This window comes from Oncorhynchus nerka, linkage group LG28, assembly GCF_034236695.1.
Source record: "Oncorhynchus nerka isolate Pitt River linkage group LG28, Oner_Uvic_2.0, whole genome shotgun sequence".
Lineage (NCBI taxonomy): Eukaryota > Metazoa > Chordata > Actinopteri > Salmoniformes > Salmonidae > Oncorhynchus > Oncorhynchus nerka.
In genome coordinates this window covers 34417544-34440822 of record NC_088423.1, presented here as the reverse complement: position 1 = coordinate 34440822, position 23279 = coordinate 34417544, and the positions used below count along the sequence as shown (strand labels likewise).

The window sequence follows — 23279 nt, the reverse complement described above, 5'->3', positions numbered from 1 at the left end:
CATGTTTTCAAATGTCAAATTCCGAAGTTGTTCCAAACGTCACCTTTACGAAAAAAGATTGCAGTCAGAATGCAGTATAACTGAAGTACACAGCAGTATAACAGCAGTAGAACTGCAGTATGTGGAAAATACTAATCCAAAATCTTTTTTTTTTTACTGCAGTAATTTTGCAGTGTAACTGCAGTAAGAATGCAGTTTATTCTGCAATTACTGTGTCCAAAATACCACAGGTTACTGCAGTTACTGAACTTTTACTGCAGTTTCAAATCTGCCCCCCAAAAAAATTATAAAGGCACATTTTGTCATGCCCTGACCTTAGAGAGCCTTTTTATGTTTCTATTTGGTTTGGTCAGGGTGTGATTTTGGTGGGCATTCTATGTGTTGTATTTCTTTGTGTTTGGCCGAGTGTGGTTCCCAATCAGAGGCCCCTGTCTATCGTCGTGTCTGATTGGGAATCATACTTAGGTAGCCTTTTTTCCCACCTATGTTTCGGGATCTTGTCCTTGTATTGTTGCTGTTGAGCCCTACAAGGCTGTACGTTTCGGTGGTTCTCGCTTTCCTGTTTTTGTGGTTATCATTAAAGAATATGATTAACTTATGATTAGCTGCATCTTGGTCTAATTCGACCAACGACGAACGTCACACATTTTGAAGTGTTTAAGGTTAAGTTTAGGGATTAACTCCACATTTTTAAGGTTACATTTAAGTTTAGGCATTAACCCCTAGAGTCAATTGACACACCGGTGCATCAGTCTAAATTACATAACAAAAAAATCCCCATCAAAATCAGTCAGTTTAAGCTAGAGATATCTGTTGTTTTGCATTGGATGCGTCTCAATCAACCGCATCCGCCAGTTTCGCACTTCCACATCTGCGGTGAAAGGTGGCAGACCATGAAACATCCCTAAAATTGGTCTTCTCATGAAAACGGTTCACAAGTGTCACGGGACTCGTCTGAAGGTAATCGGTATCGGCTGTAAAAAATGTATGGGAGTATGTAGGTAGTTTTATGCCTAACCCAAAAAAGGGTTGAAATACGTGTAAAATAAATAACTAAACATATATATATACAGTATCAGTCAAAAGTTTGGACACACCAACTCATTAAAGGGTTTTTCCAACAGTCTTGAAGGAGTTCCCACATATGCTAAGCACTTGTTGGCTGCTTTTTCTTCACTCTGCCGTCCAATTCATCCCAAACCATCTCAATTGGGTTGAAGTCGAGTGATTGTGGAGGCCAGGTCATCTGATGCAGCACTCTATCACTCTCCTTGTTCGAATAGCCCTTACACAGCCTTGAGGTGTGTTTTGGGTCATTGTCCTGTTGAAAAACAAGTGATAGTGTCACTAAGCGTAAACCAGATGGGATGGCATATAGCTTCAGAATGCTGTGGTAGCCATGCTGGTTAAGTGTGCCTTGATTTCTAAATAAATCACTGACAGTGTCACCGGCAAAGCACCCCCACACCATCACACCTCCTCCTCCATGCTTCACGGTGGAAACCACACATACCGAGATCATCCGTTCACCTACTCTGCGTCTCACAAACATACAGTGGTTGGAACCAAAAATCTCACATATGGACCCATCAGACTATCATGGTGTTGTATTAGTTAATGTGATGACTGTTGCTCATCGAATGATTAAAGGTTTCTAATTTGCTTGATTAACTGATTCAAGCAATTATTAACTCGTTAACCTGGGGCACCATGGGGAAATTAGTTTTATTGAGTTTCTATTTGCCAAATTAACTCAAAGAATATCAGAATATGGATTTTACAACAGCCGCTAAATAATCAGTTACCTCTAGTCTCATTCTGAAAGTCGCATAATCCGGGAATCTGCACGGACCCGGGTCTCACCAATGAGTTCGTACCACACCAATCTTAGTTGAGTATTTATTTACTAGAAAGCTAAAATCATGATAAAAGATACTCATACACAAAAACACATTATAGGCTATTGATTAGAACTTAGTATAACGGGCCAACACACTATGGCGCGTGTTACCCAAAATGGGGATTTAAAAGAGAGAAAAAGAGAATGTAGACGAGAGAAATATACATTTGGGTGAATTTGTCAGTTTTCTCAGAATTTGTCATTCTGAGTTATGCTTATTCTAACCCTAGCCTTGCCCCAAACTGCCGCTCTTATGGGTCAGAATACAATGATGTAATTAAGTGTGGAAGGTCTCCGTGGATTCCCCGCGTGGACCGTTCAGGCTGTTCAATGATGCACTTCTCCGGCGCAACTCTCTGGTTGTCCTCACGATGTCAGGGTCCTTTTGGCTTAGGGGTCTGTTCCCTCGCCCTTGCTCTGGAAGGTGTCTTCTGAGGACAGACAGCTATGTAGCTCAGAGCTCACAGCGTAGGAATGAAACAGTGTAGATACCATGGGGAGTGGAGGCTAGGTGGTTCGACTTGAATTCACCCGCTTAGACACAGCTACTCATCCATAGCTTGGGTAGAAAAATAATTATTTGTCTTCAAACTTGTGTTGCGTTTTGGGTTTGTTAACTTTTTAGACCTCGGCAGCAGCTTGGGTCACTTAGTCTGATCTGTTAATTCTTCACTCACAGGTTTTATACCCTCGGGTCAGAAGTGGGCATTACCGCCTTTAGGGCAATTCTCTGGTCGTACCAAGTTAAAAGGCAAGGTCTAGATTTGACTCAAATCCAATTTTACACAACTAACTTCATATTTCATCTTTACCAAAACATTCTCTTTGATTTGGACATTTTCCACACAACGTACAATGTATAAACATCAAACATATACTAGGAAAACTCTTAACGTTACATTGTTTTCGTAATAACTTCATAAATAAACCTTTAATAACAAAACAAAAATGACATACATTTTCATATTCCCTCTATCGTCATGACCACCATTGTGGCTGATGGAAACCATTGTTCCAATGTCCCTTTATTGCACGTTTAATGTTCTGAGGTTGGTTCTCCATATTGAGAACACACAGGAATGTTGTCTGTGGCCTAAGATTTACCATGGGCGTGAGGGGTCATAAAACCCCCACATCTTCAGACCCCTAGATCTCTCCTCCTCTGTTGGGGTTGAGAGATAATCTGTAGGGTTGTGGTCTCCTGTAACCTGACCTGATCAGGACAGTCATGACAAGACCAAAGGACAGATTACCACCGGTCTAATACCCATTGCTCTCGTTTCTTGGCCCAAGCAAGTCTCTCCTTATTATTGGTGTCCTTTAGTAATGGTGTCTTTGCAGCAATTTAACCATGAAGGCCTGATTCATGCAGTCTCCTCTGAACAGTTGATGTTGAGACGTGTCTTGAACTCTGTGAAGCTTTGTGCTGCAATCTGAGGTGCAGTTAACTCTAATGAACTTATCATCTGCAGCAGAGGTAACTCTGGGTCTTTCTTTGCTGCGATCCTCATGAGAGCCAGTTTCATCATAGCGCTAGATGGTTTTTGTGACTGCACTTGAAGAAACGTTCAAAGTTCTTGACTGACTGACCTTCGTCTCTTAAAGTAATGATGGACTGTCTTTTTTCTTTGCTTATTTGAGATGTTCTTGCTGAAGCCTCCCACCATTAGCTCTGAAAAATTGAAAACCCTAGTCATTGGCGACTCCATTACCCGCAGTACTAGACTTAAAATGAATATCCAGCGATCATACACTGTTTACCAGGGGGCAGGGCTACCGACGTTAAGGCTAATCTGAAGATGGTGCTGGCTAAAGCTAAAACTGGCGAGTGTAGAGAGTATAGGGATATTGTAATCCACGTCTGCACCAACGATGTTAGGATGAAACAGTCAGAGGTCACCAAGCGCAACATAGGTTCAGCGTGTAAATCAGCTAGAAAGATGTGTCGGCATTGAGTAATTGTCTCTGGCCCCATCCCAGTTAGGGGGAGTGATGAGCTCTACAGCCGTCTGTGATGAGTCTCACAACTCAATCGCTGGTTGAAAACTGTTTTCTGCCCCTCCCAAAAGATTGAATTTGTAGATAATTGGCCCTCTTTCTGGGACTCACCCACAAACAGGACCAAGCCTGGGCTGTTGAGGAGTGACGGACTCCTATCTGGAGGGGTGCTCTCATTTTATCTACGAACATAGACAGGGCTTTAACTCCCCTAGCTCCACAATGAAATCTGTGCAGGCCAGGCAGCAGGCTGTTAGCCAGCCTGCCAGCTTAGTGGAGTCTGCAACTATCACAGTCAGTGTAGTCAGCTCAGCTATCCCCATTGAGACCGTGTCTGTGCCTCGACCTAGGTTGGGCAAAACTAAACATGGCGGTGTTCGCCTTAGCAATCTCACTGGAATAAATACCTCCTCCATTCCTGCCATTATTGAAAGAGATTGTGATACCTCACATCTCAAAATAGGGCTACTTAATGTTAGCTCCCTCACTTCCAAGGCAGTTATAGTCAATGAACTAATCACTGATCATAATCTTGATGTGATTGGCCTGACTGAAACATGGCTTGAGCCTGATGAATTTACTGTGTTCAATGAGGCCTCGCCTCCTGGTTACACTAGTGACCATATCCCCCGCGCATCCCACGAAGACGAAGGTGTTGCTAACATTTACAATAGGACATTTCAATTTACAAGAAACTCTGATGTTTTCGTCTTTTGAGCTTCTAGTCACGAAATCTATGCAGCCTACTCAATCACTTTTTATAGCTACTGTTTACAGTCCTCCTGGGCCATATACAGCATTCCTCACTGAGTTCCCTGAATTCCTATCGGACCTTGTAGTCATAGCAGGTAATATTTAAAAACAATTCACATTGAAAAGTCCACAGACCCACTCCAAAAGGCTTTCGGAGCCATCATCGACAGTGGGTTTTGTCCAAGATGTCTCCGGACCTATTCACTGCCACAGTCATACTCTGGACCTAGTTTTGTCTCATTGAATAAATGTTGTGGATCTTAATGTTTTTGCTCATAATCCTGGACTATCGGACCACCTTTTTATTCCATTTGCAATCACAACAAATAATCTGCTCAGACCCCAACCAAGGATCATCAAAGTCATGCTATTAATTCTCAGACAACCCAAAGATTCCTTGATGCCCTTCCAGACTCCCTCTGCCTACCCAAGGACATCAGAGGACAAAAATCAGTTAACTAGTTGCTCCTACCCTCTACTTTTTTGAACATTTTGTTAAAAATCGCGCAACATTTCAGCGCCCTGCTACTCATGCCAGGAATATAGTACGTTCATATGGTTAGAATGTGTGTATAGGAAACCCTCGGACGTTTTTAAAACTGGTTAAATCACGACTGTGGCTATTACATAACGTGCGTTACATCGGAAAGCGCAGGAAAACATGATCACAGAAAATGGAAATAAATATCCTTGCGCCACTTCCAGCAATTGTTAACAGTGAGCCGAATTAGATAAGACCGAGCATTCAACTCCCACAGCATCCCCATGTAGTCGAGTATCTTGTGAATTTAATCCTCTTTGATTCTTGGTTGAACCGAAAGAGGGGCACGACGTACCTCCGGTCTCCGCCCAGATCATTCCGGAAGAGCTCTCTCCTGAAATTTTTTCCAAGACGACAGCTAATGATATGTACATCGCCTACGGATGATTTTTATCGCTTATTAACGTTTACTAATACCTAAAGTAGCATTACAAACGTATTTCGAAGTGTTTTGTGAAAGTTTATCGTCTACTTTTTGAATTTTAAAAAATGACGTTACGTTGTGAAATCGCTGTTTTTTTCGTTTATCACACAGTCTACATATAACGATATCTTGGCTTTATATGGCCCGATTTAATCGAAATAAAGACCCAATAGTGTTTATGGGACATCTAGGAGTGCCAACAAAGAAGATGGTGAAAGGTAATGACTGTTTTCTATTTTATTGTGCGGTTTGTGTAACGCCGAAATGCTAATTATTTTGTTTACGTCCCCTGCTGTGCTTTTCTGTTGTAGTGTATTGGTGCATGCTATCAGATAATAGCTTCTCATGCTGTCGCCGAAAAGCATTTTAAAAATCTGACTTGTTGCCTGGATTCACAACGAGTGTAGCTTTAATTTGATACCCTGCATGTGTATTTTAATGAACTTTTGAGTTTTAACTAATACTATTAGCATTTAGCGTAGCGCATTTGCATTTCCAGAGCTCTAGTTGGGACGCAAGCGTCCCAGGTAGAGGTAAGAGGTTAACCACCTAACTGAGGAACTCAATTTAACCTTGTGCAATACCCTAGATGCAGTCGCACCCCTAAACATATTTGTCATAAGAAACTAGCTCCTTGGTATACAGAAAATCCCCGTGGTCTTCCTGTCTGGGTTGGCGCCCCCCCCCCCCCCCTTGGGTTGTGCCGTGGCGAAGATCTTTGTGGGCTATACTCTGCCTTGTCTCAGGATGGTAAGTTGGTGGTTGAAGATATCCCTCTAGTGGTGTGGGGGCTGTGCTTTGGCAAAGTGGCTGGGGTTATATCCTGCCTTTTTGGGCCTGTCCGGGGGTATCATCGGATGGGGCCACAGTGTCTCCTGACACCTTCTGTCTCAGCCCCCAGTATTTATGCTGCAGAAGTTTGTGTCGGGGGCTAGGGTGAGTCTGTTACATCTGGAGTATTTCTCCTGTCTTATCCGGCGTCCTATGTCAATTTAAGTATGCTCTCTCTAATTCTTTCTTTCAAGGGCTTTATTGGCATGGGAAACATGTGTTAACATTGCCAAAGCAAGTGAGGTAGACAACATACAAAGTGAATATATAAGGTGAAAAACAACAAAAATGAACAGTAAACATTACACATACAGAAGTTTCAAAACAGTAAAGACATTACAAATGTCATATTATATATATATATATATATATATATACAATGTACAAATAGTTAAAGGACACAAGATAAAATAAATAAGCATAAATATGGGTTGTATTTACAATGGTGTTTGTTCTTCACTGGTTGCCCTTTTCTCGTGGCAACAGGTCACAAATCTTGCTGCTGTGATGGCACACTGTGGAATTTCACCCAGTAGATATGGGAGTTTTTCAAAATTGGATTTCTCTCTCTCGGACGACCTGAGCCCTAGGACTATGCCTCAGGACTACCTGGCATGATGACTCCTCGCAGTCCCCAGTCCACCTGGCCGTGCTGCTGCTCCAGTTTCAACTGTTCTGCCTTCGACTATGGAACCCTGACCTGTTAACCGGACGTGATACCTGTCCCAGACCTGCTGTTTTCAACTCTCTAGAGACAGCAGGAGCAGTAGAGATACTCTCAATGATCTGCTATGAAAGTCCAACTGACATTACTCCTGAGGTGCTGACCTGTTGCACCCTCGACAACTACTGTGATTATTATTATTTGACCATGCTGGTAATTTATGAACATTTGAACATCTTGGCCATGTTCTGTTATAATCTCCACCCGGCACAGCCAGAAGAGGACTGGCCACCCCTCATAGCCTGGTTCCTCTCTAGGTTTCTTCCTAAGTTTTGGCCTTTCTATGGAGTTTTTCCTAGCCACTGTGCTTCTACACCTGCATTGCTTGCTGTTTGGGGTTTTAGGCTGGGTTTCTGTACAGCACTTTGAGATATCAGCTGATTTAAGAAGGATTATTTAAATCAATTTCAATAAATAATAATAATCAAATACATTTGCATATAATTGGTAACATTGGAAAGAAAACACTTTGAAGTTTGTAGAATGGTTAAAATAATGTTGGAGAATATAACACAATAGATATGGTAAGAGAAAATCCAAAGAATAACCAACCGGATATTTATTTTTTTGAGAGACCATGCTCTTACAATTTAAAGTATAAGGGCATACTGGAAATTAGCTTCCACAGGGTGTCAGCAGTCTATGTTCAAGGTTTCAGGCTTGTAACTTTAAAACAAATAAAAAATATGAGTTTTAGTACAATGACAGTCTTTCGTGTTGTGCGCGCCATGAAGAAAGGACACACTTGCTAAAATCGGATTCTTATTGAACATACTTATTTCCATAAGAAATATTAGAGTTTGATTACATTTTAGGGTATCTGAGGACTACATAGAAACATATTTTGACTTGTTGAAACAAAGTTTAAGGGTAGATTTTCAGATTCATTTCTCTCCCTGTTGAACGAGTGGATTACTCAAATCGATGGCGCACACTCAACTGACTTTTTGGGATTTAAAGAAGGATTTTATCTAACAAAATGACACTATATGTTATAGCTGGGACCCTTTGGATGACAAATCAGAGGAAGGTTTTCAAAAAGTAAGTAAATATTTAATCGCTATTTGTGAATTTATGAAACCTGTGCCAGTGGATTTTTTTTTTTTTGATGTGGAGCGCCATCCTCAAGCAATCGCATGGCATGCTTTCGCTGTAATAGCTACTGTAAATAAGACAGTGCAACTAGATTAACAAGAATTTAGATGAACAAGAATTCAACCAATATAAGACACTCAAATTTGCCTAAATGTTTAATATCCATTATTTATTATAAATTATTATTTATTTGAATTGTGTGCCTTCCAGTTTCACTAGAAGTTGTCCCGCTAGCGGGACGCCTAGCCCTAAGAAGGAAAGACATTTCACAAATTGACTTTTAACGAGGCACACCTGTTAATTGAAATGCATTCCAGGTGACTACCTCCTCAAGCTGGTTGAGAGAATACCAAAAGTGTGTAAAGTTGTCATCAAGGCAAAGGGTGGCTAATTTGAAGAATCTCAAAGATAAAATGTATTTTGATTTGTTTAACACTTTGTTTGGTTATTTCATAGTTTTGATGTCTTCACTATTATTCCACAAATGTAGAAAATAGTAAAAATAAAGAAAAACCCTGGATTGAGTAGGTTAAGCCAAACTTTTGACTGGTACTGTATATACACTACCATTCAAAAGTTTGGGGTCACTTAGAAATGTCCTTGTTTTTGAAAGAAAAGCACATTTGTTGTCCATTAAAATAACATCAAATTCATCAGCAATACACTGTAGACATTGTTAATGCTGTAAATTACTATTTTTTAGATTGTAAACAGTAGTGGCCTGAGTATCGAACCTTGGGGCACCCCTTTATGTAACTAAAGGAACTCAGATTTGACCCCATCTACCTTAAAACCATGAAACCATCGGCAGGCATCTGTACCCAACCCTGTTGAGGACAGCTTATTCGTAGTTGGTTCACCAACTACTTTGCAGACAGAGTTCAGTGTGTCAAATCGGAGGGCATGTTGTCCGGACCTCTGGCAGTCTCTACGGGGGTACCACAGGGTTCAATTCTCGGGCCGACTCTTTTCTCTGTATACATCAATGATGTTGCTCTTGCTGCGGGCGATTCCCTGATCCACCTCTACGCAGACGGCACCATTCTGTATACTTCTGGCCCCTCCTTGGAGACTATGCTAACTAACCTCCAAACGAGCTTCAATGCCATACAACACTCCTTCCGTGGCCTCCAAATGCTCTTAAACGCTAGTAAAACCAAATGCATGCTTTTCAAACGTTCGCTGCCTGCACCCGCACGCCCGACTAACATCACCACCCTGGATGGTTCCGATCTAGAATATGTGGACATCTATAAGTACCTAGGTGTCTGGCTAGACTGTAATCTCTCCTTCCAGACTTATATCAAACATTTCCAATCCAAAATCAAATCTAGAATCGGCTATCTATTTTGAAACAAAGACTTCTTCACTCACGCCACCAAACTTACCCTAGTAAAACTGATTATCCTACCGATCCTCGACTTTGGCATTGTCATCTACAAAATAGGTTCCAAACCTCTACTCAGCAAACTGGATGCAGTCTATCACAATGCCATCCGTTTTGTTACCAAATCACAAATCGACCCCACTCTGTGCAACTGGTCCACCCACACATACAGTGTGGTGAAGAAGGCGCAACAGCAGCTCTTCAACCTCAGTAGGATGAAGAAATTTGGTTTGTCACCAAAAGCACTCACAAACCTTTACAGATGCACAATCGAGAGCATCCTATCGGCAACTGCTCCACCCACAACCGTAAGGCTCTGTGTATATAAGGTAGTTGTTGTGGAATTGTTAGGTTAAGATTACTTGTTGGTTATTACTGCATTGTCGGAACTAGAAGCACAAGCATTTAGCTACACTCGCATTAACATCTGCTAACCATGTGTATGTGACAAATCAAATTTGATTTGATTTGGCAGGAGCTTAGGTTTGAATCTGGATTGATTAACAGGAAGAATACTATTTACAGATAGAAAATAACGTATCTGTTTGTTGACCAATGATTCAAGTATTTTTGCAAGACAAGGGAGCCTAGAAATGGATAGATACAGTGCATTGGGAAAATATTTAGACCCCTTGACTTTTTCAACATTTTGTTACATTACAGCCTTACTCTAAAAAATTTTTTTGTACTCAGTACTTTGTTGAAGCACCTATGTGTAATGCGATGCTACTGGTGGCAGAGAAGTCAGAAACTGATTTCAACGGTTGTGTTTAATAACCATAAACCACCGTAAACAGAATAATAACAAATAATGGGTTAAACAAAACCCGGTAAATACCAGCATACCGTGCACAAGCATTACAACAAACAATTATGGACAAGGACATGGGGGGAACAGAGGGTTAAATACACAACATGTAATTGATGGAATTGGAACCAGGTGTGATGGAAGACAAGACAAAACCAATGGAAAATGAAAAGTGGATCGGCGATGGCTAAAGTCGGTGACTTCGACCGCCGAACGCCGCCCGAACAAGGAGGGACCAACTTCGGCGGAAGTCGTGACACTATGGTAACGATTACAGCTTCAATTGGCACACCTGCATTTGGGGAGTTTCTCCCATTATTCTCCCTTCATCTCAAGCTCTGTCAGGTTGGATGGAGCGTAGCTGCACAGCTATTTGCAGGTCTGTCCAGAGATGTTCGATTGGGTTCAAGTCCGGGGTCTGGCTGGGCCACTCAAGGACATTCAGAGACTTGTCCTGAAGTCACTCCTGTGTTTTCTTGGCTGTGTGCTCAGGGTCGTTGTCCAGTTGGAAGGTGAACCTTCACCCCAGTCTGGAGCAGGTTTTCATCAAGGATCTCTCTGTACTTTGCTCTGTTCATCTTTCCCTTGACCCTGACTGGTCTCCTAGTCCCAGCCACTGAAAAACATCCCCACAGCATGACACTGCCGCCACCATGCTTCACCGTAGGGATGGTGCCAGGTTTCCTCCAGAAGGGACGCTTGGCATTCAGGCCATAGCGTTCAATCTTGGTTTCATCAGACCAGAGAATCTTGTTTCTCATGCTTTGAGTCCTTTAGGTGCCTTTGGCAAATTCCAAGCAGGCAGTCATGTACATTTTACTAAGGAGTGGCTTCCATCTGGCCCCTCTACCATAAAGGCCTGACTGGTGGAGTGCTGCAGAGATGGTTGTCCTTCTGGAAGGTTCTCCCAGCTCTGTCAGAATGATCATCGGGTTCTTGGTCACCTCCCTGAACAAGGGCCTTCTCTCCCAATTGCTCAGTTTGGCCTGGCGGCCAGCTCTAGGAATTGTTTTGGTCGTTCCAAACTTCTTCCATTTAATAATTTTCTTGGGGAACTTCAATGCTGCATAATGTTTTTGGTATCTTTCCCCAGATCTGTGTCTCGACACAATACTGTCTTGGAGCTCTAAGGACAATTCCTTCGACCTCATGGCTTGTTTTTACCTTATTTACACAGGTGTGTGCCTTTCCAAATCATGTCATATCAATTGAATTTACTACAGCTGAACTCCAATCAAGTTGTCGAAATATCTCAAGAATGATCAATTGAAACATGATGCACCTGAGCTCTAATTTTAAGTCTCAAAGAAAAGGGTCTGAATAGTTATATAAATAGCTATTTCAGTTACATTGTTTATAAATTTTGCAAAATAATTGAACTTTTTTCACCTTTTCATTATGGGATATTGTGTGTAAATTGATGAGGAAATAAAATACTTTTATCCATTTCAGAAACAGGCTGTAACGTAACCAAATGTGTAAAAGGTCAAGGGGTCTGAATACTTTCAGAATGCACTGTAATTATCAAGATCACTACAATCCCCACACGTATGGAGTGGTAGTACAAAAGCTGCTTTCCGCACTTTTGTAATATTTCTTGATAATGAAGTTAAATACAAAATGTGTGTTACTGAGCCAGCATTGAGGGGTGCTGCATACTTAAGCAAAGACGGGTCCAAATTGTCAGCCCCTAATGACTTGTCAATAGCTACTAAGGCAGCGAGAACAGCTGTTTCTGTGAGTTACCAAATTTAAAAACCTTTACTTTTATTTCCCATGTCACGTGAGGTTGACTGATCATCCAGGCTGTACGTGGGAAGAACAGTCTGACTGGCCAAGAACAGTATGACCACCATTTATTTTACATAGGAAACCAGCTGAGATAAATTATGATTAATATAATCACAAATCTTGACTTTTTCAATAATTATGCAGGAGTCTAAAACTACTTACTTAGGCAAGGAAGTAGAGGAATTACCCCACTTCAACTAATTCACGGTTTTCCAGAATTTAGAGGGATCACTAACATAATCTGTCATAGCGCTAAGAATGTAGTTTGATTTGGCCTATTGAAGCAAGGCAGTGCATATATTTATCAATTACCTAAATAGCTGCCAATAAGCTAACGAGCCAGTTTGTCTAACCTTGGCCCAGGCTAGATTTCTTGTCAAGAGGATGCCTGAGAGTACAGGAGAGTACCATGGGATCGTTTGCTTTTTGGCTCTGAGTCGCTTGGAAGGGGTATGTTTATCATCAATAGAGGTAAAAATGAGCAGAAAAATGTAGGTGCCAAAACAGGGTCTGGTACCCATCTTGTAGAAAAAAGATCTGAATAATATGCATCATGAAGGAGCACCTGTGGAGTGAATTTGAAGAACAAAAATCACAATTTTACGAGGGTCACAGATTTTCAATTTCATATCTCTAATGCAAGCAAAAGGGCAGTGACCGCTGTTATTGTTTGCAAAAACACCACTCGCCAAATACTTATGGGGACGGTTAGTCAGGATAAGTTCAATCAATGAGGAGTTTGCTCAGTTTTTTATATTCATCTGAGTTGGTTTCATTGTCAGCTGAGTCAAGTTGAACTCAAGACAGATATTCTTAAACTGATCTAAGGCATGTGTATCAAGATTTAAATCTCATAACACAACCATTTCAGATACCAGAAAGGATTTTAAATAATCAGAAATACTACCAACAGCCTCCGCCGAAGCTGCTGAGTGGCGGTAGACCGCAGCAATATATGCATATGCATATTTTGGCTTACGGCCACTTTTATAACCAACAGCTCACATATTTTAGGGACAGAAATGCTAAGAGAGCATGATGCCTGTTATGTTCTGTTAATTACGGATGTCCCCTTTAAGGATGGAGCACCCTTGGTCATGCGCAGTATTGTTCTATGTTATTCTGGTACTAACTAGTTTGAGTAAATGTGAAGCTCCAGTTCAATTGCTTGTATTCCGAGTCTTTCTTATTACATAAATAAGTACTAAGTGTTAAGACACTACAATGGCGACGAGGATGATTACCTGCAGTGTGCATCACGAATACAGATGGAGTTCGTAGGAAGAGAGGAAGATTTTGACCCTGTAGCACAACAGCTAGCAAGCAGTGAAAACGAGGGGAGAGCTGACGAGAACGAGGCGGCAGATCAAAGACCCGTGGAGCCAGAGGTAAAGAGAATGGCTAGCATCGGGAAAAGAGATGTGTTTGATGACACGCAAGAAAACTGGGCAACTTACATTGAACGACTGGAACAGTACTTCATTGCAAACGACATTGCTGATAACAAAAGAGTACCAGCGTTGTTGAGTTTAATTGGCCCAAAAACATACAGTTTGCTAAGAGATCTGACTGCCCCTCTGAAGCCCTCAAATAAAACATTCACAGAGATTGTGGAGATATTGCAAAATCACCTATCACCTAAACCACTCCTCATCGCGGAACGTTTTCGTTTCCACAAGAGAGATCAGAATGAGGGGGTTAGTACATATGTAGCAGTGTTGAAGAAACTGTCGGAACATTGCCAGTTGGGAGAGAACCTAAATGACACATTAAGGGATAGATTTGTTTGTGGACTGAAACATGAACACATTCAAAAACGTTTGCTCACAGAATCAGAGCTCACGTTTGCAAAGGCTGTTGAAATTGCTGTGGCTATGGAAATCGCGACTAAAGATGCATTTGAGTTGCAAAGTAAAAGAAGTACTGACCTGTCACAAATTTCCCTGCACAAGTTTTCACGCAGTCGACAGCGCCCCGTGTGGCCGAAAAATGCAACAGGTGTGACAGAGATGGTCACAGAGCAGAGGATTGCCGTTTCAAAGACGAAATTTGTCACAAATGCAGTAGAAGGGGCACATTCAAAGAGCATGCAAAGCAAAATTCAGTCACAACAGGAAAACTGAGAAAATTAAAGGGTCTGTGAATGCACTAGCAGAGAACAGTGGCAGTGATTCAGATGAACGATTAATTGGTACAATGGAGTTAAACACAGTGACTTCTCCCAGCAGTAGCATAATATGGGTGACACCAGATATCGAAGGCAAACCCCTCAAAATGGAGCTGGACACAGGATCTGCAGTGTCTATAATTTCCACTACTGTCTACAATGAGCATTTTAAGGCTATCAAGCTGAAGAACACAAATGTGTTGCTGAAGACATACTCAGGAGAGAGATTGAGCCCAATGGGGGCGTTGCAAGTCAGAGTGCATTATGGGGGGCAAACACAGCAGTTACAGCTGTATGTGGTGCCTGGAACTGGCCCCCCATTATTTGGCAGGGAATGGCTTTCAAAAATAAAGCTGAATTGGTGTGACTTGAAAATGCTCCACACGTTCCAGTCCAAAGAGAAAGGCACAGACCAAACACTGGAACACTTGCGGAAGAAATACAACACAGTTTTCAGTGATCAGATGGGAACAGTAAAAGGCTTCACAGCAAAACTTGTACTAAGAGATGATGCAACCCCAAAATTCTGCAAAGCCAGATCTGTTCCATACTCCCTGAGACCAAAGGTGGAAGCGGAAATCGATCGCTTGCAGGATACAGGGATCCTGACGAAAGTGGACAGAAGCGAATGGGCCACACCCATAGTTCCTATTGTGAAGAAAGACGGGTCTGTTAGAATGTGTGGGGACTTCAAGGTAACTGTGAATCCAATGTTGCATGTGGACCAATACCCCCTACCACGTCTGGATGACATCTTTGCTGCACTAGCTGGTGGGAAACACTTCAGTAAAATCGATCTGAAACAGGCTTACCTGCAGCTACCGGTTGAAGAGAGTTCCAAACAGTACCTGACAATAAACACACACAAAGGTCTATACAGGTATAACCGCCTGGTTTTTGGCATTGCATCAGCCCCAGCCATTTGGCAACGAACTATTGACCAGATTTTGCAAGGAATCCCACGAACCCAGTGTATCCTGGATGACATGATCATAACAGGACGCACCGACAAAGAGCACCTGGCTAACCTGGAAGAGGTCCTGAAAAGACTGAAAGAGTATGGTCTACAGGCAAACTTAAAGAAGTGTGAGTTCTTCAAAGACAAGATTGTCTTCTGTGGATATGAGATTGACTGCAATGGATTGCACAAAACACAGGACAAAATCGAGGCAGTGGTACAGGCACCACGACCACAAAATATCACAGAAGTGAGATCTTTCACGGGACTGATCAATTACTACAGAAGATTCCTCCCAAACCTTTCAGCAGTACTCCAGCCTCTAAATCAGCTCCTGGAAAAGAATAGGACATGGCGGTGGACAGAGCAGTGTGAAAATGCATTTCTGGAGGCAAAACGGCTCATAACATCTGAACAGGTCCTGATGCATTACGACCCTGAAATGCCAGTGAAGTTGGCTTGTGATGCGTCCCCTTATGGATTAGGGGCAGTCCTTTCACACACACTGAAAGATGGGTCAGAGAGGCCAGTTGCATTCGCGTCACGAACATTGAATGATGCAGAGAAAACTACTCACAAATCGACAAAGAAGCACTGGCACTAGTGTGGGGCGTCAAGAAATTCCACGCATACCTATATGGCAAGCGTTTCACACTGGTTACAGATCACCAGCCGTTGCTTTCCATTTTCAGTCCAAAGAAAGGCATTCCGGCAATGACAGCAGCCAGGTTACAGCGATATGCCCTGTTCCTTGCCAGTCATATGTATGACATTGAGTTTAAGCCGTCATCCCTCCACACAAATGCAGATGGATTATCCAGACTGCCGTGTACAAGAGAAAGACAAAGGAGGGTGGATGCAGTGGACATGTTCCATACCGCTCAGCTTGAGGCACTACCAGTCACAAGCACAGTTATCAAACAGGAGACAAGGAAAGATGTGACCTTGTCAAAAGTGTACACCTACACCATGTCAGGATGGCCAGCTACTGGCAGAAAGGAGCTGACTCCGTATTTCCAGCGGAGAAACGAAATTACAACGTACCAAGGATGTTTGATGTGGGGAATGAGAGTCATGATACCCCAGAAATGCCAACATCTAGTCTTGCAGCAACTACATGAAGGTCATGTTGGAATTGTCAAAATGAAGCTGCTCACAAGGAGCCACTTCTGGTGGCCAGGTCTGGACCAACAGATAGAAAATATGGCAAAGAACTGTAGTGGATGTTTGGAAACCCTTCACATGCCTGCTCCTGTCCCAGTCCACCCATGGGAATGGCCCGCAGAGCCATGGCAGAGAATTCATGTGGACTACGCTGGTCCCTTTGAAAAGCACATGTTTCTGGTTATAGTTGATGCCCATTCCAAATGGCCAGAGGTGTTTTGCACTGACTCCTCCACCTCAGCTCAGACGATAGAGTGTCTCAGAACAACGTTTGCACGCTTCGGTTTGCCACTGCAGCTGGTAAGTGACAACGCGCAAGCTTTTGTAAGTGACGAGTTTACAAGATTCATGTCAGTAAATGGAATCAAACACTCAACCTCAGCTCCGTACCACCCTGCCACAAATGGGCTGGCAGAACGCTTTGTGCAAACCCTAAAGCAAGGACTCCGTGCAGCAAAACGAGACGAAGGGACTTTGCAAACAAAACTGGCCAAGTTCCTGGCCTCCTACCGAAACACCCCACATGCCACGACAAATGAAAGCCCAGCCGCACTGATGTTCGGGAGGCCTCTCCGCACACAGCTGGACATCATGAAGCCAAACAGGCGTAATGAAGTGCTGAACAAACAAGCCAAGATGCTCTCCGGTGGCCGGGAGCGCCATCTCCAAACAGGACAGGAAGTGATGGTGCGAGACTACAGAAGAGGAGGGAAATGGACAAGAGGGACCGTACACACACAAACGGGACCCAGAACTTACCAGGTTCAAGTGAGCCCAGACATAATGTGGCGGCGTCACATTAACCAAATGCATTCCACGGAAAACAGCACAACAATCGAGAGAGAACAGGCACAGAGAGCTCCTGAGAGTGACACACAGGGAACTGTAGAGGACGGTGGGGCAGTAGAGAGACCCCAGGCTGAAAGAAGGGAACGTGTTGATGAAGGTGCTGCTATAGCAGACGCTATAATGGAACAAGCACACACTGAGGATGTTCAGGAGCCTCCAGACAATCCGAGGCGCTACCCAGAACGAAGGCACCGTCCACCAGACAGACTAGACTTATAAACAAACAAACAAAAACGAACTGTTCAAGTTCAAATTAAAAGATGCAAAATAACTACAAGAAGTTCTGGGAAATGTTTCAGTTGTGGTTTGGTAAAAGTAACTCTGATTGTACAAGAGAAGGAATGTTATGTTCTGTTAATTACTGATGTCCCCTTTAAGGATGGAGCACCCTTGGTCATGTGCAGTATTGTTCTATGTTATTCTGGTACTAACTAGTTTGAGTAAATGTGAAGCTCCAGTTCAATTGCTTGTATTCCGAGTCTTTCTTATTACATAAATAAGTACTAAGTGTTAAGACACTACAATGCCATAAGAGAAGATCTTAGATAAATAGCCACCCTCGCCCACTTTTTCACGTGTGAAAAAGTCCAGGCTTTAAAAATGCATTTTTATTAAAGGGGTACTTCAGGATTTTGGCTTTATCTACCTCCCCAGAGTCAGAATTTGTGGAACACTTCAGACCAAAGTTGCTAATTAGCATGAACTCAATTACTAACTAGCGTTAGTGCATTGTCTAGAAGTCTATGGGGACAGCTAGCATGCTATCTGTTCCTGTAGACTACCAGATATTGTGCTAACACTAGTTAGCATTGGCTTGCAAAACTACCTCTAACGTTCTTCATACTGGACGCAGAGACATAAAAATGGTATCCAGAAGTCTGACTCATCTGACTCATCTGGGGGAGTAAATAATGGGCTTCTTTGTCAAAATCCCAAAGTATCGCTTTAAATTTACTGAGGGAAACCCCATGAATGCAGTACTCATAACAAATATACTGTCAATCCTTTGGACTTCAGACCAAAATGAGGACAGTCTATACCCAAGACTGCTCATGCAATACCAATATTTTTTTCTCTAGAACTAATCTAATGGATAAAAGAGTACCAGACACTGGTAGCAGATGTGTCCTGCAGTCAGTCCAGTAGTTTTACTCTTTTTAAGAACCAATCAGAGACTTTGCACAGAGCCCAATACATCAGCACTGTTTCATGAAATCAACCCAGGTATTAATCTCAATAAAGAGAGGAGTAATGCAACATGTAATAGATGTGGCACGCGCAGCGTTGACTGTTATGGCACAGCGGGGAGCGTGTTAGTGTAATAGATGTTTTAATCTAGGGGAGATAGTGGCCACCATCCGCCAGCGGGTTTCATCTGCGACCACCCAGAGCAGAAACAGCTTTTATGATTTTGCGAAGACGTTGTCAGGAAAACATTTAATTGTTTTCTTTCACCCTAGCAGACTGCTGCAGCCTGAGGGATTCTGGGGGAGAGAGTGAGCCATCATTTAGCGTAGTACCTCCACAGAGTGTTGCTGCAGGTAGGGAGAAAAGGGTGGTATTGCAATTGTTTTAAAATCTGACTGCGAGACGCTAGAGCAATTGTATCATTTGACAGGAAGTAGGGGTTGGGAGGGAGGGTCGAGGTGTGTGTGCCCCCCCCCAGCGGCAACCGATATCTTGCAGACACAAATCAATATGAATATGTGCATGAAACAAATAGCCTGCATTAGCATCATTTCCCAATAGATTCCATTGGAAAGAAAACACTCAGAAGATGCATGGAAAGTGGAACAGCCAAACTCTGTTATTAAAACAAATAACAGTAGTATCGACTTGAAGGTAATATAGTGATACCTAAATTCTGTGACGAGATACGTCATATGTGTACAAGTTACAAGCGTGGAATGTTGAGTATATAAGTTACCAACAGCTTTGGTAATTTAGGTAATTAACAGAAAATATATGGCAATCTATGGTAGCTTTGGTAATTTATTATTGAATATAAATCTATATTCATATATTGTATTCATTTTCTACATCTGTGTCCATATTGTTCATGAGTTTCTAGTAGACACACCATATAGTTCAAGAGAAAATAGCATAATTGATACCAAAAAATGCATCTAATCAACAATGGCATTATTTTCAATCAACTCTGCAACACATCCAACTATTGACTTTTTTCACAAATGCCATCAGTTTGACGCGAAAACATTGACAATAAATACTTATTGACATAGTCAAATAAATAAGTGTGTTAAAAATACAGTTTCATGCTGAAACCCCCATATCAAACAAACACCAATGGTATTCACTAAATTGATAGTTTATTAAGGATGATGTTTTACAGCTTTGTCATTACATTTTTCTATTTTAAAGTCATCTAATTTAATGATTTCATGTAATGTATTTTACATGTTATAAGGCCACATAGAGGGCCAGCAATAATTACACACATCTGTGATAATCTGAAGTACCCAAAAAGGCCAAAAGATGTCTTCTTATAAAATTACTTGAAAGTTACACAAATTCTGGTAGTTTACTGGTAAACTTAGGTTTTCAGTAATATACCCTGTTTTTGCAACACTACGTGTATCACATTAAAACAATGCCTTCATTAATGGCTAGATCTATAAGAAACCTTGAGAGCCATATCCTCAGGACTTAGTTGATGGTGAGTCTGAATGGAGCAGATCTATGGAGTGGTGTGTGCTACCCAGACATCCCCATCTTTCTCCCGTGCACAGGCACTAACTTCGACTGATATTCAAATGAACGCGGTGTTTGCATGAAAACAGCTCAGATTGGAATATTGGACATAGATAGATCTGTTGACAGAGGCTATTTAGTGGATGATGAATGACAACAATACACAGCCTAGGGTCCCAAATGACTGAGCAGTGTTCTCTGAAAGACTTCTCTGCTAACAGAACTAACTCTGAACAGTTTGGGTTGGGTGGAAGGGGTGGAATAGACAGTTGTTTAGCATGCCGAACTTCAAAGACTGCTTGCTGCTGCAGCCCTGAGCGAACAACATATCTCCAACAGTTCTGCAGGAAAAAGACGCTCTGCATAACTGGGTTATGAGATGTAAGCCGACAGCATGATCAGTCACCCTAGATACATGAAGGATACAGAGGAAGAGGAGAATCCCCTCAGCATACTCACATTCTGCAGCTGCAGGCCCGTGTCAGGCCTCAGGCTCAATTTGGACGACTCCAAAGCAGAGGCGTTGCCGCTGTAGTTTTTGAGGCTGCAACTCTCTTTCAAGTGGGCCTGGAGTTTTTCTCTGCGTCTCCTGAGGGGGCGAGGGGGAGTACATATACGTGGCATGTTAACTAAATCCCGGCATTGCCTTGACCTTTAACCCTCAGCCCCACTCTGTGCCTCTTCACCCCTAGTCATTGCAGTGAAGAAGTGTAAATTGAGCGGCTCTGATGTAGTTGATAGGTTCCTGTGCTGTAACTCCATTATGGACTCCTTCCAAATGACACTAGATCATGGTTTTATCTGATTATCTTGTTGTCAGGCTGCTCACTCACTCACATCATTATATTACAGACCCTATAAAATTACAATGCAATTTATCAGAGGGTTTTCTGCTCCATATACCATGAATGACAGTTTGCCATTACAGCTTTGATGTTTGGCCCAGCGTGCTGGATGAATATATAAAGGATATACATTCTAGACAGGTGCTTTCAGGCGTTAACAGGATGTAAAACATACATAGACAAATATTGTGTGCAGGGCCCATACCAACACAATAAAACAAATTGTCAAGAGCTTTCTTTCCTTATCGGTTCCTTAAAATGATGTACATGTATTAATATTAATTAGAGGGATACAATTGTGAATCCGGACTCTTACAGTAGGCTCTTTGACATGGAGTGGCAGCTGAAGCTAGATCAATAGCCAATTGCCTGTAGTGTGTGCTATGGGTTTAGGTGTGTGAACTGAAATCCAACCCTATGGGTGCTTGTGTCCACCCACTTGTTCCGACAGTAGAGAGCCATACAGAGAATGCCCAGAACACTGATCCCCACGGTGATGCAGGTGATTGACAGCACTTGTCTCTTGTACACCTCCTTGCTCTCTGTTGAAATGAAGAGAAGAGGAAGAGCTGCCATTGACAGAGGAACAAAGAGCACAAAATAGGAAAAACTGGAAGAGAAGTTAAGGAACAGATGATCACAGAGAATAAAACATGGCCGCCCGTAGCTCGCTGTGATAATAATGTCTTATTTTCAAATGCCACTTTACAAACCCAAACTACCCCCCAGTTACTCTTAACAACGTCATATCATCGGATGCCAAGCCTTGTAATAGATGCTAGTAGTAATGTAGTCATGTCTGATTACAGAAGATAAGAGTTATAGCTGTAATGGTCATCATTAACACTAGAGCCGCTGGGCCTCGAGGAACCCCCCATAAAGCTCATGAGCAGTCATTCTAATTGCAACATGCTAACAGTGTAATTTCATATAAGCTATTGCAAAAATAGTAATTTGGTTGTGTTTATGAAGGTCTTAGGTAATATTAGAATACGGAAAATATATATATTTCAATTAACATGAAGCATTTTCATTAGTTTATGTTACTGTAGGCTATATGTAAAAAAAAATTAAAAAACACAAAACACCACAATTCATGTGTTCAATCAATTATATTAGTGGAGTGCCTTTGTTACAACTATGAAACAGAAAGCATATGTCTTGGAACATGGTAACAGCTTCTTTTTATATTGACAAAATAAAAAAAATACCCCAACCACCAAGACTCACGGTCAGCAAGACGAGCGGACAAATGAACATCATTAGACTAAACATCATTATAAGAGCCAAGTGTCCTTCATAAATTGTGAAAATCAGTACCAAATCTATAACGGCATTATAATGAATGTACTGTACTATATGTGTCTATATGACAGCAGTAAAATATTTTGGATTACTGTCAGCTTGTGCTCACATGGTGTGGGTCTTCACAGAATTGCATCAGTTGGAGCATGTTCATGTCACATAAACAGTGAACGCTGGTGAGTGCATTGCTGATGTTTTTTTGCTTCAGATGTAAGGTCTGCTCTCTCAGTGATGACATTTTGTGCTGATAATCAGCCTGTAGCATTGTCACCGGCTTGCTCTATCCAAACAGTGCTGTCTCCTGTCTCACCGTTTCATTTGGTACCACGGGCACCTGCTCAGTGTGCGCTTTTCTGGATTTTTTTTACATTTAGGCCACGAAGGATTAGGCTGAGGCTCAGAATCAGAAGAAAAATCATCAGAAATGTCATGATTCATTTCTTCCCCACCATCTGAGTTATTTTCATTCAGATTTTGTTGCAACGCTAATGCAGAATCTGCATCCATTTGTCTTGGACTGTGTCCATTCGTCTTTCAGTATGTACTTCAAGTGGGCCAGAATAGACTGATAAGACTGCTTGGATTTGGTGGTCTGATATAGAGTACATGCCACTTTGAGATTATAATTAGAATAGACAGAGTGTGAATTACACCGTGATTATAATAAAGACATCATTTATAACACACTGGTTGTGTTAATGTTTCATGATGCTTTCATCTGATTGTCAAACAAATTACTTTGAAAAGTGTGCCACCTGTGTATGTTCGTCCGTTCCAAAGTAATTAAAACAGTGCAATGGATGTACACTTCTGCCATTTAATGAATGGAAATAGTCATCTCTTACAAAACACCAAAAAGTGTTCCTAATGACATTGGGCCATTGATTAGGACTACATTAATTGATGCGTCTTGCTGACAAAATGTACCTTTTTTGTAGCTTGAAAAGTCAGGACACCTGAAATGGGGCTGAAACTCTCTCGGGAAAAATGGGATAGTCACCCTAACACACATGGTCAATTTACTAGA

The 23279-nt window shown here is 41.9% G+C and overlaps 1 protein-coding gene across 1 annotated transcript in view; it reads right to left on the bottom strand.

Moving 5' to 3' along the window:
• Window positions 1–23279, bottom strand: part of LOC115113161 (pro-neuregulin-3, membrane-bound isoform) — a 518264-nt gene that overhangs the window by 30275 nt on the left and 464710 nt on the right. The window contains exons 5-6 of the mRNA XM_029640470.2: window positions 21387–21489; window positions 20562–20691 (exon numbers count right to left, since the gene is read on the bottom strand). Coding sequence (XP_029496330.2) covers window positions 20562–20691; window positions 21387–21489 — 233 coding nt within the window. The remainder of the gene's footprint in view (window positions 1–20561; window positions 20692–21386; window positions 21490–23279) is intronic.